Raw genomic sequence first — 15,330 nt, 5'->3', positions numbered from 1 at the left:
TTAGGAGGAGAAAAAGGGTGTTAGGGGAAGAGATAGGGGCTTGGGAGAGAGGGTTAGGAGGTGTGTTAGTACGAGAGGTAGGAGTGGTAGGAGTGGTAGGAGCAGAGTTAATAGGAAAGCTAGGAGGAGCATTAGGGGGAGTGCTAGGAGTAGAGACAAGGAGTGTTAGGAGGAGAGATAAGCTGCGTTTCCACCAAGCAATCCGGGTCGGTTCGTCTCGGTACGGTGCGCTTTTAGCGGCGTTTCCACAGACTCATCCCGGGACAGATCCCTAAAAACCGAGACGAGCCGTCCCACTTTTTTGGGACCCTTTCGTATGGGTGCCAGACTGAACCGATCCGCTCTCGGGAGGTGGAGCAACACACTGCAGACGGTTGATTGGTCAAAAGAATCGTCACTCACCCCGACAGCGGCTGCATTTCTCCTGGCGGCACACAGACTTCTCTGAAACGAAGCTTGATTGCACTTTGTAACAGAGTTTTATGAAAATCACAGAGAGGACGAAATGCTGCATGTCTTCATCTGTGCTCTTTGTTTACTGTGTCGCGTTTTCTTCTTTGTTGGATTTAATCGCGGGGTAAGCTGCTACGGCGTCGCGCTATTGTTTACAGCTGTGGCTTCCGGCATGCGGCTTACACGCCGCCCACCACAAGAGGGCACAGTTTGCTGTGGAAACACAAACGGGATGAGACTTTACTGTCCCAAACCGTCCCAAACCGTCCCAAACCGTACTGAACGGACCCGTACTGCTTGGTGGAAACGCAGCTATAGAAGCATCAGGAGGAGTGATAGGAAAGTTAGGAGGAGAGGGTAAGGAGGAGAGTTCAGTAGGAGAGGTAGGAGTGTTAGGAGTAAAGTTAGGAAGAGCATTAGGGGGAGTGTTAGGAGGAGCGTTATAAGTGTTCGGAGTGTTAGGAGGAGAAATAGGAGCACAGTAGGGAGGAGAGATAGGAGCACAGTAGGGAGGAAAGATAGGAGCGTTAGGAGGAGAGATAGGAAAGTTAGGAGGAAAGGGTTGGGAGGAGTGTTAGGAGGAGAGTGAGGAGTAAAGTTAGGAAAAGCGTTAGGAGGAGAGATAAGGAGTGTTAGAAGGAGAGATAGGAGCGTTAGGGGTAGTGTTAGGAGGAGAGATGGGAGCGTAGGGAGTAAGGGGGGGAGATGGGAGCGTTAGGAGGAGAGATAAGAAAGTAAGGAGGAAAGTGTTGGGAGGAGTGTTATTTGGAAAGGTAGGAGTGTTAGGAGGAGAGTTAGGAGGAGCGTTAGGAGGAGAGATAAGGAGTGTTAGAAGGAGAGATGGGGACGTTAGGGGTAGTGTTAGGAGGGGAGATGGGAGCGTAGGGAGTAAGGAGGGGAGATAGGAGCGTTAGGAAGGAGCTTCCGGAGGAGTGAGGAGCAGCATTGGAGGGTGAACGCCCTGGCGCCACAGAATGGAAACTCACAGCACGAGCGGGCAATGACGTCGACTCGGAGTCAAGTTTTCCTGCGGCCAATCGTGAGCTTCAGGTGTGTCTTTAGGGGGACACAGACAGAGAGGCGGCGTTAGGCGCGGATCGAGCGTCAGTCGACAGAGAGGATGATCAAAAACGAGCAGGGTCAGGTAAGTCAACACACCTGTCGGTGTTAGATAATTTGCATTCAACCGAACCGTCTGACATTAGTCTGAGACTGGGAGCAGCGGCGCGAGAACAAGCTTTGATTTGTATGAGATGACTATGCACGTGCTTCGGGTATACCTCCGACGAACACGCGCCTTCTTGGCTACAAAGTCAGAGTCCACGAGACGTTCGGTGACTGTAAACATTGTTTCCTCTTTGACCTGTAACTGTTTTTGGTTATTCTCTTCAGGTTGGTTAAACACAGAAGGCCGCTAGTTCATCATTAGTTGTTTGGAGAAGAGTGGTAGGAGGAGAGATAGGAGCATTATGAGAAGAGTGTTTGGAGGAGGAGTTGGGAGCGATACGAGTAGAGATAGGGGCATTAGGAGGAGAAAAGGGAGAGTTAGGAGAAGATTTAGGAGCAGTAGGAGGAGAACTAAGAGAGGAGTGTTAGGAGGAGAAAAAGAGGCTCTTGCGGGTGAGATAGGAAGGGAGTTGGGAAAGTTAGAAGGACCGTTAGGGGGAGAGGTGGGAGCGTTCGGGGGAGTGATAGGAGCGTCCGGAGGAGAAAAGGGGGCGTTAGTGGGAGAGTTAGGAGCAGAAGGAGGAGCACTAAGAGGAAAGTCTTTGATGTTTCCAAACGGTCCCCTTTATCGCTGCTTAACGACTCTTAACTCCAGGCACACTTTATTTACTCTGTCACTTTATTTACTCTCTGTGTGTCTGGGCCCTACACTGAGGAAACACTGAAGATTTGGAATAAAAACACAGAACAAAACCATAAAACTACAGGGGATATAAAGCCATAAAACTTTATAGCTTGTGAAAATAAATAGATAAGTGCTAAAATGTGAATTGAATAATGCAATAAATAAAATGAGTATTATAATGAGTATAAACATTAGAAATGCAAAATAACCTAAAGAAGATGTTAGTAAAAAGCCAAGTAAAATAAGTGGGTCTTGAGCCTGCTTTTAGTAATATGAACGTTCTGTGCAGCCCTCAGGTCTGCTGGCAGGCTATTCCACAGATGAGGGCCATAATGCTGGAAAGATGCCTCACCAAAAGCTTGTGCTCTGGCATTGGGGATAATTAAAAGGCCAGTGCCAGAAGATCTCAGGGTCCATGAGGGTTCATATGGTAAAAGCAATTCAGAAAGATAAGAAGGCCCAAGACCCCTAAGACATTTAAAAACCATTATAAGGACCTTAAATCAATCAATCCTAAAACACACAGGGAGCCAATGCAGTGATTTATAAACCAGCGTTATATGTGCCCGCCTCCTGGTCTTTGTCAGAACATGAGCCTCTGAGTTCTGTAAAAAAGTTGTAAGCTTAAGATATTTCTTTGCGGAAGACCAAAAAGCAGGGCGTTACAATAAGTCAATATAACTAGAAATAAAAGCGTGCTGTAGCATCTCTGTGTTAGCACAGGAGAGTAAAGGCCGGACTTTGGTTCTGTTCTTTAAATGATAAAATCTTGTTTTTGTGATATGTTTAATATCTGGAATAAAACTGAGCTCAGAGTAAAAAAAATAACGCTCACATTTTTTACCTGATTTGAAGGATTTACTCCCTGTGTCACTTTATTTACTCTCTGTCACTTTATTTACTGTGTGTCACTTATCTACTCTGTAAACTCTAACTCACTTTATGTACTCTGTAACTTTACTTACTCTATCACTTTGAATACTCAGTCACTTTATTTACTCTCTGTGTCACTTTATTAACTTTGTGTCAATTTATTTACTCTCTATGTCACTTTTTTTTACTGTGTGTGTCACTTTATTTACTCTCCGTGTGTCACTTCACTTACTTTGTGCCACTTCATTTATGCAATCTGTTACTTTATTTACTTTTTGTTTGTTTAGCTCAGGAGAGCGTGTGTTGCAGTCTTTACGGAGAAGGTGCTGGAAAACATTTCTTGCGGTGTTTTTTCAGCTCTGCATTCACTATTCAGAATTTGCTTATCTGTGTGTGCAAATGTGTGCGCCTGTTTGTGTGCCCGTGTATAGTTTGGTGCGGAACTTCGCCATGCACACAACAGTGCAGGGAGAAATGTGAACACAACATTGTACAAATGACATGCCGTCATGTAAATTAAATTAACAAGATACAGCTATTTAGTCTGTTAAAAAAAACTAAAAATAATAATAAAACAAGTTTTACACCTGAATTACAAGAAAGTTAAGTCTTAATTACTTCTGCTGTGATCTGGCCCTATATGGAAAATAAAGTTAACTACACTTCCAGGTAGGGCTAGGGGATATATCGCATATACTCCATGTATCGCGGGTTTTTGCACAAGATGTACAAAATGACTTTAACACGATCATCAAGTACGAACAGTTACCTAAATGTTTTCAGACATCAAAATGTAAATCTCTTCGGTGATTCGCTTGTTTCTCTCTGTTGTTCAGCCGGTGCTCCTCCAACAGCAAGCACCATGCTCCCCCTCCCACCCAGAATAATTCTCCTGTGCATCAAGTGTATCTGTCTGCGGCTTGCAAGACGGAGGCGTGTCGTGTAGTGGGCGTGTCGTGTAGTGACGTAATGACTACAAGACACGCCCACTATTTAAGGCGGAAATCACGGAAAACCACGCAAAACACTGTTAAAAGTTTATAAAAAGGAAGACGACGAAAAATAAGGATGAGCCAAAGTAAGATTATCATTAATTTTATGTGAAAAAAATGAAATGATGTCTTTTTGTGTATACTGCAACATTTAATAACTTTAATCTTCTTTTTGGACAGTGAATTGAAAATGATGGAAAAACCCTGGTGGTATAGTGAAGTGGGCGTGTCGCGTAGTGATGTCACTTCGTGACACGCCCACTATGCTGTTCTTAAAGAGATATGAGCTTGTGTAGCATTTAATGTTTGAACGTTCTGCTCTGTTTCTACACTAAATACCGTTTTGCTTGTTGCCTTATAATGAATTGATTTAAAAGCTTTGAAATGTTAATATTCTTTGACTCTGCCACAAAATAATAATAATAATAATAATAATAATTAAAGATACAACACATATATATATATATATATATATATATATATATATATATATATATATATATATATATATATATATATACATATATATATATATATATATATATATATATATATATATATATATATATACATATACATATATATATATATATATATATATATATATATATATATATATATATATATACATATATATTTATATATATATATATATATATATATATATATATATATATATATATATATATATATATATTTATATATGTATGATTTATATGTGTGTGTGTGTGTGTGTGTGTGTGTGTAAAATCGTTATCTCTAGATAAGATATTTATGAGAATGGATTCATAATATGGAGCTTGAACTGTTCCTGGCCCGTCACAGTCCCTTGATAGGCTATATAATATGTCTTTGTGATATTAAGTAGCCTATTTATGATTGTAATATGTGTTGATTATAGTGAGATTATGAGTTTATTTTTGTGTGGAACCGTGGGAGGAAGCTGGAAAAGACAAATGCGTCCAGGCAATTTCTGGACGGAGGGATGCAGCTCTCAATGTTTTTAGTGAAGCTTGTAACGTTTGTTCCCATTTATTTGTGCAATGGCTCTGTGAAATGTAGAACTTGAATGTTGCTATGCAAATAATAAAAATGCAACAGGTTTCAAAGCTTTCCAATCTTTATTTTATATAATAAATGGCTGAGAAAAGCCTCAGAAGAGAGGGCTCTTTCTATTTTCAGCTGGAAACTTTTTAGTTTAAATGCTGCCTCCTCCAACAGGTGCTGCACCAGGGTTTTTTCCATCATTTTCAATTCGCTGTCAAAAAGAAGATTAAAGTTATTAAATGTTGCAGTACACACAGAAATACATCATTTTAATTTTTTACATAATAATAATGATAATCTCACTATGGCTCATTCTTATTTTTCGTCGTCTTCCTTTTTATAAACTTTGACAGTGTCTCGCATGGTTTTCTGTGATTTCCGTTTTATGTAGTGGGCGTGTCGTGTAGTCATTACGTCACTACACGACACGCCCACTACACGACACGCCTCCGTCTTGCAAGCCGCAGACAGACCCTTCTCCTGTGCATGCATGTTTTGGTATTAAGAGAGGAGGAAAAAAGTCGCTTACACGTCTTATCAGTCGCGGGTTGTGGGATCCTGGGGTTTGTTTTCTAGAGTCTAGTTGCTTATTTGGGGTTGCTACGCTGTCCGTATGATCCCTGATTCTCTCCCAGTTCTCCACAACGAGAAACAAACGCAATTTGTTGACTTTCACTTTCGCTTTTTTGTGCACCCAGGCTGTTTTCCAAAATGCCTACTACATACTACATGTGAATGTACTGGGACTGAGTCACACGTATGTAAGCGCTGCAGCCATAGGCTGAATCTGTGGCTGCCTACCTGTCAACTGAGCAGTCTGAGTGCCCACAGTGTACAGCTGGCCATGCAGGCAGCCAGGCAGACACACAATGCATGGCACACAGAGAAAAAATATATGCATCTTGCCTTTACCTATGCGGCCAGGACAATCAACGTCCCATACGGGACATGCCTCTTTTGGCTCAAATACAGGATGTCCCGGCTAATAAGGGACGGTTGGCAACCCTGATAAAAGCATGTGGACTAAGCAACTAATGTGATCCCTAGAGCTGCAACTATCGAGTATTTTTGGAATCGAGTACTCTGTGGATTATTTCTTCGAGTACTCGAGTACTCTAACGAGTTATACTATTTTGTTTTTTAAACAAATTAATCAACTATATAGAATGCAACATGTTAAGGCTTTTAAAATGAGCAACCGAATACCGTTTTTTCCTCAGAAAAGGTTTTTTTAATCAACAACTTTCAAAGTTTTAACCAGTTCTGGCCTAAAATCAAAGCCAATTCAATACTGCTTTACAAAACAGTAATATAATTCTGCAATCCAAAGCAGCCTAAAACATGAGGCATAAGAATGTAGTGTATTAGTATGAATTTTTCAAACATGTTTAAGGAAGGCTAGAAAGAGAGAGAGATTAACTCTAAAGTCCCTGTAGAAAAAGAAAAAATCAACTCAATTGCACATGGGTCCAAAACTCAAAACACACACTTTAGGTCAAGGGCAGAAAAAGAAAAGTTGATTGAACACATTAAATCTAAAATGTTTTGTTAATAAATATGAATAAATGGACACAAATACTATCATTATAGAAAAAAAGAAAAATATGAATAACTATGGATAACTTAAAAAGCCTTTGCTCTCCCTAAAAATGTGTCCTGTCAAAATAAAAAGTTGAAAATATGAACATGAAAAAAACAAAACCAAAAAAGCCCTGAAAATATTATATAAAATTGTGCTTTTGTTTTCCATTTGTCTATTGTTCAGAAAGGCAGCTGTTCCACTGCATTATGGGATCTGTATTTTGTGTGTTATCAGCACTTCATAGGGCTAGACCATTAGTAAAAACAAACAAAAACAAAACAAAAAAACAATATAAAACTATCGCGTGGGCCAGATATAATTGTCCCTCATGGCCCCTGGTCTTGAGTTTAACACATAAACTGTGAGAAGTGGTTACAGCTGTATTTACGTGAGTGAGTAAAACTTGTCATGCTTCGTACTATATAACAGAGTACTGCTCGGGTCCTATTTTCAAGATCCGACCCGCCCCCCCCCGACCTGGGGACGTACAAACCCGCACCGCAAACTCGCGCATCAGCCTGATTAGTACCGCAACCTGACCCGACCCGTTGAAACACGACCCGCAGCCCGACCCTTAACATTATTTAAAGTATTCATTTTGGGTCATATTGTCTGAAAATTGAATGGTATATCGCTGTAGTTCAGATGCCAGTGAGTAAACAACGCACCTGAATGAAGCAACTCTTCCAATAAAAGCCTGACTTCAGCTCCATCATCAACCCTCTGTGATCTTCTCACATACAACTGTAAAATCACTTGTTTTTTACATTTAATGCTTTTAAACTTTTAATCTCTTAAAAGGACCTTTATGTGTGTAATAGTAGACTTACTTTCTGTCCAGACTTAAGCGACGCTCAGGGTACGAGCTGTGATCATGTCACAACCATGGATGTATTATAAGGACTGGATAGCGTGGCTATATGGTCACAGCCCTACATTCAGCTTACATCTTATGTTTCATTTTATTGTATTTATTGTTATTTTATATTAATTTTGATGTGTCAACTAAACTAAAACCCGCAAGTTATTTTTTCCACCCAGATCCGAACCCCGAAAAATAAAAGTTTTTAAAAACCACCCACAAATCAGCTGTTTATGCGGGTACCCGACCCAGCGCAGGACTGTATAATGTGCAGGCGCTAGGGTTAGCAATTTTAGGTAAGTTACCCGGTAGAAGCTCCTCCACTTGAAGTGGTGTAGTGAGGGTGTTTGCGTTTAAGGTGCTGCAGTATCGTTGACGTGGTGTGATGGTATGCAAGTCCAGCTTTGCAGTATACACACTGAATTATATTTTCGGCACTTCGAAGTGTGAAGTGGTCCCACACACCAGACGTTTTCGGTCTTTTTCATCCACCTTCCGCCATTGTTCAAGTCCGGCATCGCTGGTATATGTCAGTCAATTAAGACAGTCCGGGTGACACACGTACACATACACACACACACACACACCTCTCTCTCTTTCCCTCTCTATCTATCAATCACAACAGTCCGGTGACACACACACCTCATCTCTCTTTCTCTCTCTCCTTTTCTCACACTATCTCTCTCTCACGCACACATACATAGGCTACACAAACGGGCGCGCACCTGATTGCTCTCATCACCATGTGATGTTAATCAAACGAAGCCTCGAGGTAAAGAATTTGCCTCGATCATTTTTTGTACTCGAGGTACTCTAGTTACTCGAGTAATAGTTGCAGCCCTAGTGATCCCTTTACACCACTGTCAGAACAGTGTCACCCTGAGCGACCTTAAAGAGACAGTGCAGTCTGTGAATTGGAAGTGTGTTAAACTGTATGGAAGAACTAGGTTATAAGCCTTAAATCAGAATGAGATCAGGACTCAGTGGTGACATTTTAAAATAAATGAAATCAGTCTCTTCTTGCACAGACCTGAGAGTCCCCCTGTCAGGTGTCAGGAACATGCAGCCTGCGCTCAGGTGACTCTTCTTTGAATGTGTTTCAATCAGCCTCAACGAGCCCACAGGTGTTTCACATTTAGACACACAACTCACTGCTCATGTGGGCCAGATCTCTGCAACAGGAGCAGGTAAGAAGGATGGTATGTGAACAGCAGGTGAGGAGGATTTAGGGGCAGGTCAGGTTATTGTTTAGGTAACAGAGTGGTTCTGATGTGCATCATCAAAGTTTAGTCTGTTAGATTTTAACTCCATCAGGCAGGACTCATTAGAACACAGTTGAACGTGCAGGGTTTCCCTCCAGGAGTTTTTGAAACTGTGGGGGAGCCTCTCAGCCACCCTACTTATGTCACTGCCCATTCTGAAAGTCTGGACACGCCCCTGCTCGGAGGCACATTGTGACAGTGGTATGAAAGCTGACAGGCTTTCACCTTTGTTCAACACTAGCTGGAGAAAAACTCCTCTGTTGTTTTTTAAAGAATGAAAGGAAAGATAGACAAACTGCGCCTTCTGTCCAGAAGGTGACTTCTGTACAAGTGCGAGGAGGATTGACGATCAGCTGGTGCAACATGTGCCACTGGATTCACAGAGCCGATCATGACAGTCTCCACCAACTGATCCAGATGAAGTTTAAAGTAAATATAAACCGCACAGAGTGACAGGGGGAACTTCTGCTCGAGCTGACTTTATGTACGGATAGAAACACTGCGATGCAGCGTAGAAAACAAAAGTCATTCTGTGACTCACAGGATATTTATGATGTGACTTGCATCATTACAGCCTATAAAGCATAGAGCTAGACAATAATACAAATCTGCAAACACTGATTAATGATCAAAGTACGCACAGAATCCATTTTCTCCAGTAACTGCATGTCTTACGTGTGCGCATCGGGGTGGAATTCTGCCTTACGCGATGAACAAAGTGGAGAATTGTAAACTTTAAAAACGTGCCTGACTTCTGTCTTTTAATGGTTTTGACCACAATATGATCCTATCATGAGTGTGAGTTTTAGTCAATGCAGTTCTTGTTGGGTGTACAAAAGCCCAGTACAGTTTTATTCACATTTGAAATATCTGAGAAAAAAGAGTCATAGTTCTGAAGGCATGGTGGCTTTTATTTTGCTGTGGCAGTGCGCCACAGTCATTTACATGTAGCGGAAACCCTATCATGACATCATCTTTTGACTACTAAGAGCATGTAGAGGAAAGGTGGAGTTAGAGACATGTTTATAAAGAACTCACCTGTAGAGGAAATGCCAAAGACATACAGAAGGTTTGGGATTTTTGTTAACATATTTGATCTGTGTGTAGTTTGGTCTATCTGTGCCAGATACAGCTGACATCCAACAGGTGTGTGTGTGTGTGTCTGAAGATGAGTGAAGGCTGATCCTCCAGTTTCTGAGCTGCTGTTTGACCCCCTCCAGGGTCTGAACATTCAGAAGGTCTTGGAGCTGGAAATGTGGTTAAGTTCAACCAACACCAAGCTGACCCAAGTGAACGGTCAGAGGAAGTATGGAGGACCACCTGCAGGTGAGAGGGGCTGCTCAGGTGTAATGGTGGATCAAAAGGATCATCCTCCAATTCTCAAGTTAAACTTTAAAAAGCGCCTTCTATAATCCAAAGTTTGTTAGACACAACAACAGTCCTCTTCTTTCTCTTCTTCCTCATTGTGATTCATTTAGTGAGTCCACCAGAGACTGTATAAATATGGACATAGTCTCTGTGACATCACCTGTCTGTTGCTGAAACAGTGAAATGAAGCTGATCCGTAGACACAGCCACAATGTTTCTGAAAACAGAAACATTGCTAGTTTGTCCATTCTGGGCTCCTGTAGAAAGACAGCTCCTGTATTTGGGTATAAGAAAAGTTTGAGTCACCTTTAACTGAAGCTCCGCCTCTTCTTCTCTTCTGCTGTCAGTGTGGGACGGCCCCCTGCCAGGAGCCCACTGTGAGGTCTTCATCAGCCAGATCCCAAGGAATGCGTATGAGGACCAGCTGATCCCGCTGTTCTCCTCAATAGGGCCGCTCTGGGAGTTCAGACTCATGATGAACTTTAGCGGACAGAACCGCGGCTTTGCTTATGCCAAATATGGATCCCCGGCCGTGGCTGCAGATGCCATCCGCCTGCTACATGGCTACATGCTGGAGTCTAACCACCGGATAAGTGTCCGCCACAGCACAGAGAAGAGGCACCTGTGCATAGGTGACCTGCCAGCCACCACCAAACAGGAGGACCTCCAACGGGTACCACTGCTTGGTCTATTCCCTTCAGCTGGAGGAGGGGGGTCTCTTTCTGACTGTATGATAGCTCCTGTGTTTGAAACGCTTCTTTATTTACATTAATCAGCGCCCCCTCTCCACCAGATGTGGTTGAATAACTTCACTCATTCCTGGATAACTTCACCTTTATTAATGTATGCCTCATTATGATGACCACCTTCTGATGTCAGGTGCTGGGTGGTCTGGTGGATGGTGTGGAGAGAGTGTCTCTGAAGACTGGCCCCGGGATAGATGGAGTGTCTGCTATAGTGGCCTTCTCCTCTCATCATGTTGCGTCCATGGCCAAGAAGGTTCTGGTGGAAGGTAAGCTCAGGGTGATAGAGAAGACCTGTTTGCTCTTTCAGAAGAATCAGTTCACTACTTATTGATCCTGTGAGCCAAGTCTATATGAGGGGGGTGACATGTTCACCAACTGGTGTTCACAATACCGTACTCACCAGGCCATGTTTACCAGGCCATGTTCAACAGGGCCCGTATGCATGACAAGTCAATAGCAGGGAAAACAGACCGTTTTTATACTAAGGGTGAAAAAGAATTGATTAGTGGTGTTTGTGTGTGTGCGTGCGTGCGTGCATGCGTGCGTGCGTGTGTGTTTTTGTGGAGTTGGGGCCTGGGAATGGGCAAGGACCGCTCTTTTAATCATGTAAAGCACTTTGTGCTATGTTTTTAATGTATGAACAGTGCTTTATAAATCAAATTTGATTAATTGATTGATTAAAGGTGAAAAATAATACTTAAAAAAAAACATTAAAAGTCAATTGACTTAGAAATGTGATGTCTCCAAATCATGTATGTGACGTTGTTTCACCCCCCCAAAAAAGTACGATCAGTAATTCAGGCCTGCTGAAAATCCCTCTATTCCACTGCATTTCTCAGCCAGCTGTTTCATCCTCTGGAAGGGAGGATGCAAATGAGCCTGGGTCTACCCCGCCTCTTCAGGAAGTAACCTGCAGCCCAAGCATTCCTTTACCATGGTAGCTTTAGTACAAATGAACGAACTGATGGCATGTTTCTGTTCTGGAGATGTATAGCCCAAAATGACGTTGTTTTGAGCTGTATTTAAAATGGCTGGCTTGGGGAGAGATTTTCAGAAGAGGGGCTAGCAAAAAAGGGGTTGGTAGACACCGTGACACATATTTCTGTCAGTAAACCATACAAAAGTGGATTTTGTGTAATATGTCCCCTTAAACCGATTTACACCCCACCATCACAGGGGGTAACCTGAGGATTACAGCGCCTGTTTGGCTGTATAAAGGCAGTGAACTGTTGAAATAGGCAGACAGTCCGAGTCTCAAACCGGCGAGGCTTGCTGCCATCAGTTTGATTTGCTCTTTGCTTTAATGTGTCTTGGTCCTTCAAGATGTGTGTGGTGAAATGTTGGAGTTTATAAACTGCTTTTAAAGTAATTCATCGAGGTACTGGAGCATTGCTGCTTTTTTGCTCTGCAAAGCAGCTTTCATATTACTGGTTTTATTATTGAGGTTTTCTACTGTGTGCTCGAAACACCACACACATTTACTCTGTTCAAGATCACCAAATTTTCTCTTTGTTTACCTGATTGACTCACAGATAACAGCTGTTTGTCCATGTGTATTCTTATAACTTAATCTCCATTTCTCCAGCTAAAAATGTTTTTCTTCCTCTTCTCTCAGTCACACTGCTACCGCTCGCCATGTTTATTGCTGTTTATGAGTGGAAGGCATGTGCAGTTCAAATTTAATAAAAATTCAAAGTGAGAAATATTACGTCATACTGCGATACCATCAAAATCTTAATAAATACTTTGATATCATTTTTTCCCATACCACCAAGCCCTGGTGTCATCAGCATAGAGGTTGGTGTTGCACAGTGATACAACAGACGGAATGTCATTGATGTGAAAAGTGCCCCCTTCTGAGAGACTCCCCCTCCCCTCAGGCTCAACCATTGGGCCTGTCTTTAAATTTGTTCTGTGCTTTAGGTTTAACCCTGACCTACTGCAACTGGCTGTGTGTGTGTGTGTGTGTGTGTGTGTGTGTGTGTGTGTGTGTGTGTGTGTGTGTGTGTGTGTGTGTGTGTGTGTGTGTGTGTGTGAGGTGTGTGTGTGTGGTGTGTATGAACCATCAGTTTGAAAACTCTCAGCTGATGGACACAGAAAATAATAGTATTTCTATGTACTGCTCTCATTTATTAGAAGTTTACAGTGTTTTAAAACACTCTGTTCTTCCGTGTGTGTGTGTGTGTGTGTGTGTGTGTGTGTGTGTGTGTGTGTGTGTGTGTGTGTGTGTGTGTGTGTGTGTGTGTGTGTGTGTGTGTGTGTTAGCCTTTAAAAGGCAGTTTTCTCTGTCCATCTCCATAAAGTGGCAGTCAGCAGTGAAGTCAGGTGTGGACTTTGCTCCTCCGCCTCCACTGAGGTCCTTGAAGAGTCACATGCCGTCCTCCCAGAAGCTCCTGTCCCACAGCCTGAACTCTGCCTGGCCTGCTGCCTTGCCTCCTCATCTGGCACAGCGTCTGACTGCCCCCCCTTCGTTCTGCAGAGCTGTGGGAGGACCCATCACCCCCCAGCAGCACCTCCCTGCCCAGCTCCTCCCCCTTCCAGGTGGAGGTGGTTGGTGCCACACAGTGTGATTGTGTGTGTGTGTTTTGATTTCTTCTTGATCTTGATAGTTGTGTAAGAACAGTTTTCTCTTCATGTGGTTGGTTGTTCAGCATGTTTTTATCGTTGTGTGGGCCTTTGTGTTGTTTGCATTTCTAAGGTTTGTTCCAAGCATGCAGTGTGTTGCTTTTATATCTGTTCCTCATTTTAAGTAAATGAGATTTGATACACCATGTGAAGTGTGTGACGTCTCATTGTATGAGGAGCTGGAATCTCCTTGGTCAGCTTGTCTCTACAGGCCGTTAAAGTCTTCATCACAGGATGTGGTCATGGAGGACTAAGTGATGCTTCAGCTCTGGGCTTAACTAAGCCCTGAAGCAGAAAAATAAGAGTGGCAGTTTGGTGTTAGGGTTGTTCACAGTGGAGGGAAGAGGTTAAAGAGACTCTGAGGAGGATCTGCAGCGTCACCTTTTGTCCAGTAGTCTCACACACACTGTGGTGAAGACATGACTGAACAAGGTGTGTGTTTGTTCTGGAATGGAGATCAGATCTTCTTTATAACTCGACTTTTCTTTGTTCAAGTCAATTTTTGAACAGATTCAACGCCACAAAGTAATGTATTTATCAACAGTTAGGTTGAGCTCAGTGATGTCAATATTGCGCTACTAAGTAATGTATGACACTGATTTGACCACTTTTTCCAATAACCACTAATCTAACACGTTACTATTTCCAAACCAGCAGTCAGATTAAAGTTACTTATCCAAATCACTGTGCCTTACTTTTCTTTTCATTTTTGTTGTAGAAAAAATATATATACATCCTTTTTCCTTGCTTTTCAAGGAGTGACGGGAGTTGCGTGTTTATCACGTTTTCAGCATGTGTACAACTCACATGTAAGCCAGCACACAAAGGTAAACAGATGTGCGTTTTCTAGCTGGAAATACAGTCACTGTCTTGAGTTTGTGTCAGCGAAAGATGACAGTATTATGGCTCCTTGTTCACTCTGTGCTGGCAGTTTGCTCATCTTTGACTGAAACATCAAGAAACATTTAGAGATCAGTGCACCGCAGATATAATGCTTGAGAAGTTGTTTGACTTTTACCTGGGGAAAGGTGAGTCCTGTCTTTCACTGTAACTCCCTCTATTCCATGAGCTGATATATCATCCGTTGAGGAGCAGAGCAACATTACATAGACTAGAATGAGGCACTCAGTGACAAGCAGGGGCGTGCCCAGACTTTCTAGACTGTGGTGCCCTGAGCAGGGTACTAAGGATTACTTAAGCCCACACTCCAGGAACATTTATTTTTGATTATTGTTTCACAAATAGGGATTAACAGACTACAGCTTCAACAGAAAATGAAACTGATTAAAATCAAACTAGACTAGAACAAAACATTTAAAAAGAAGATAATTTCAATCTAAAATTGAACTGAACAGTGCTGTCGTGCACCAAGAACAGTACTGTAAAAACTTTTTTTAGTTGTTTTTTGAAATTCAAAACATATAAAATGAGTATTTTTGTTTTTACATGTAAAGTACATGTTTTACAACTACCACTGTCTGAATATTACTTCAAAACAAAACATGTAGACTCAGATTATTTATTTTAATCACTATTTCACAATTTTGCCAAATTATGCAGCTGCAGGTGTTGTTGGCAGCAGCAGAAAGTAACTAATAAAGTAACTTGTAATCTAAGTTACCTTTAAAATCAGGTAGTCAGTAAAGTAAGTTACTTTTTGAAGGAGTA

The 15,330-nt window shown here is 42.0% G+C and overlaps 1 protein-coding gene across 10 annotated transcripts; it reads left to right on the top strand.

The window, feature by feature from the left end:
- Positions 1-1,400: 1,400 nt before the first annotated feature.
- On the top strand, positions 1,401-13,802 carry dnd1 (DND microRNA-mediated repression inhibitor 1). 10 transcript variants are annotated; one of them, XM_074674203.1, is made up of 5 exons: positions 1,401-1,597; positions 10,144-10,249; positions 10,639-10,964; positions 11,171-11,303; positions 13,303-13,802. In XM_074674203.1, exons 1-5 carry the CDS (start codon positions 1,574-1,576, stop codon positions 13,605-13,607), a joined length of 894 nt encoding a protein of 297 aa, XP_074530304.1. In that variant the 5' UTR covers positions 1,401-1,573; the 3' UTR covers positions 13,608-13,802. The 10 variants fall into 10 exon arrangements, with proteins under 10 accessions (XP_074530304.1, XP_074530306.1, XP_074530308.1 ...); XM_074674205.1 differs by having other exon boundaries at positions 1,402-1,597; positions 10,092-10,249; XM_074674207.1 differs by having other exon boundaries at positions 1,402-1,597; positions 10,070-10,249.
- The last annotated feature ends 1,528 nt before the right edge of the window (positions 13,803-15,330 follow it).

The sequence above is a fragment of the Halichoeres trimaculatus genome, unplaced genomic scaffold (assembly GCF_033239565.1).
Source record: "Halichoeres trimaculatus isolate MK-OKI-2021-1 unplaced genomic scaffold, fHalTri1.1 fHalTri1_scaffold_7, whole genome shotgun sequence".
Taxonomy (NCBI): Eukaryota; Metazoa; Chordata; class Actinopteri; order Labriformes; family Labridae; genus Halichoeres; species Halichoeres trimaculatus.
The sequence above is the reverse complement of the archived record's forward strand: the minus strand, read 5'-3'. Positions and strand labels throughout refer to the sequence as shown.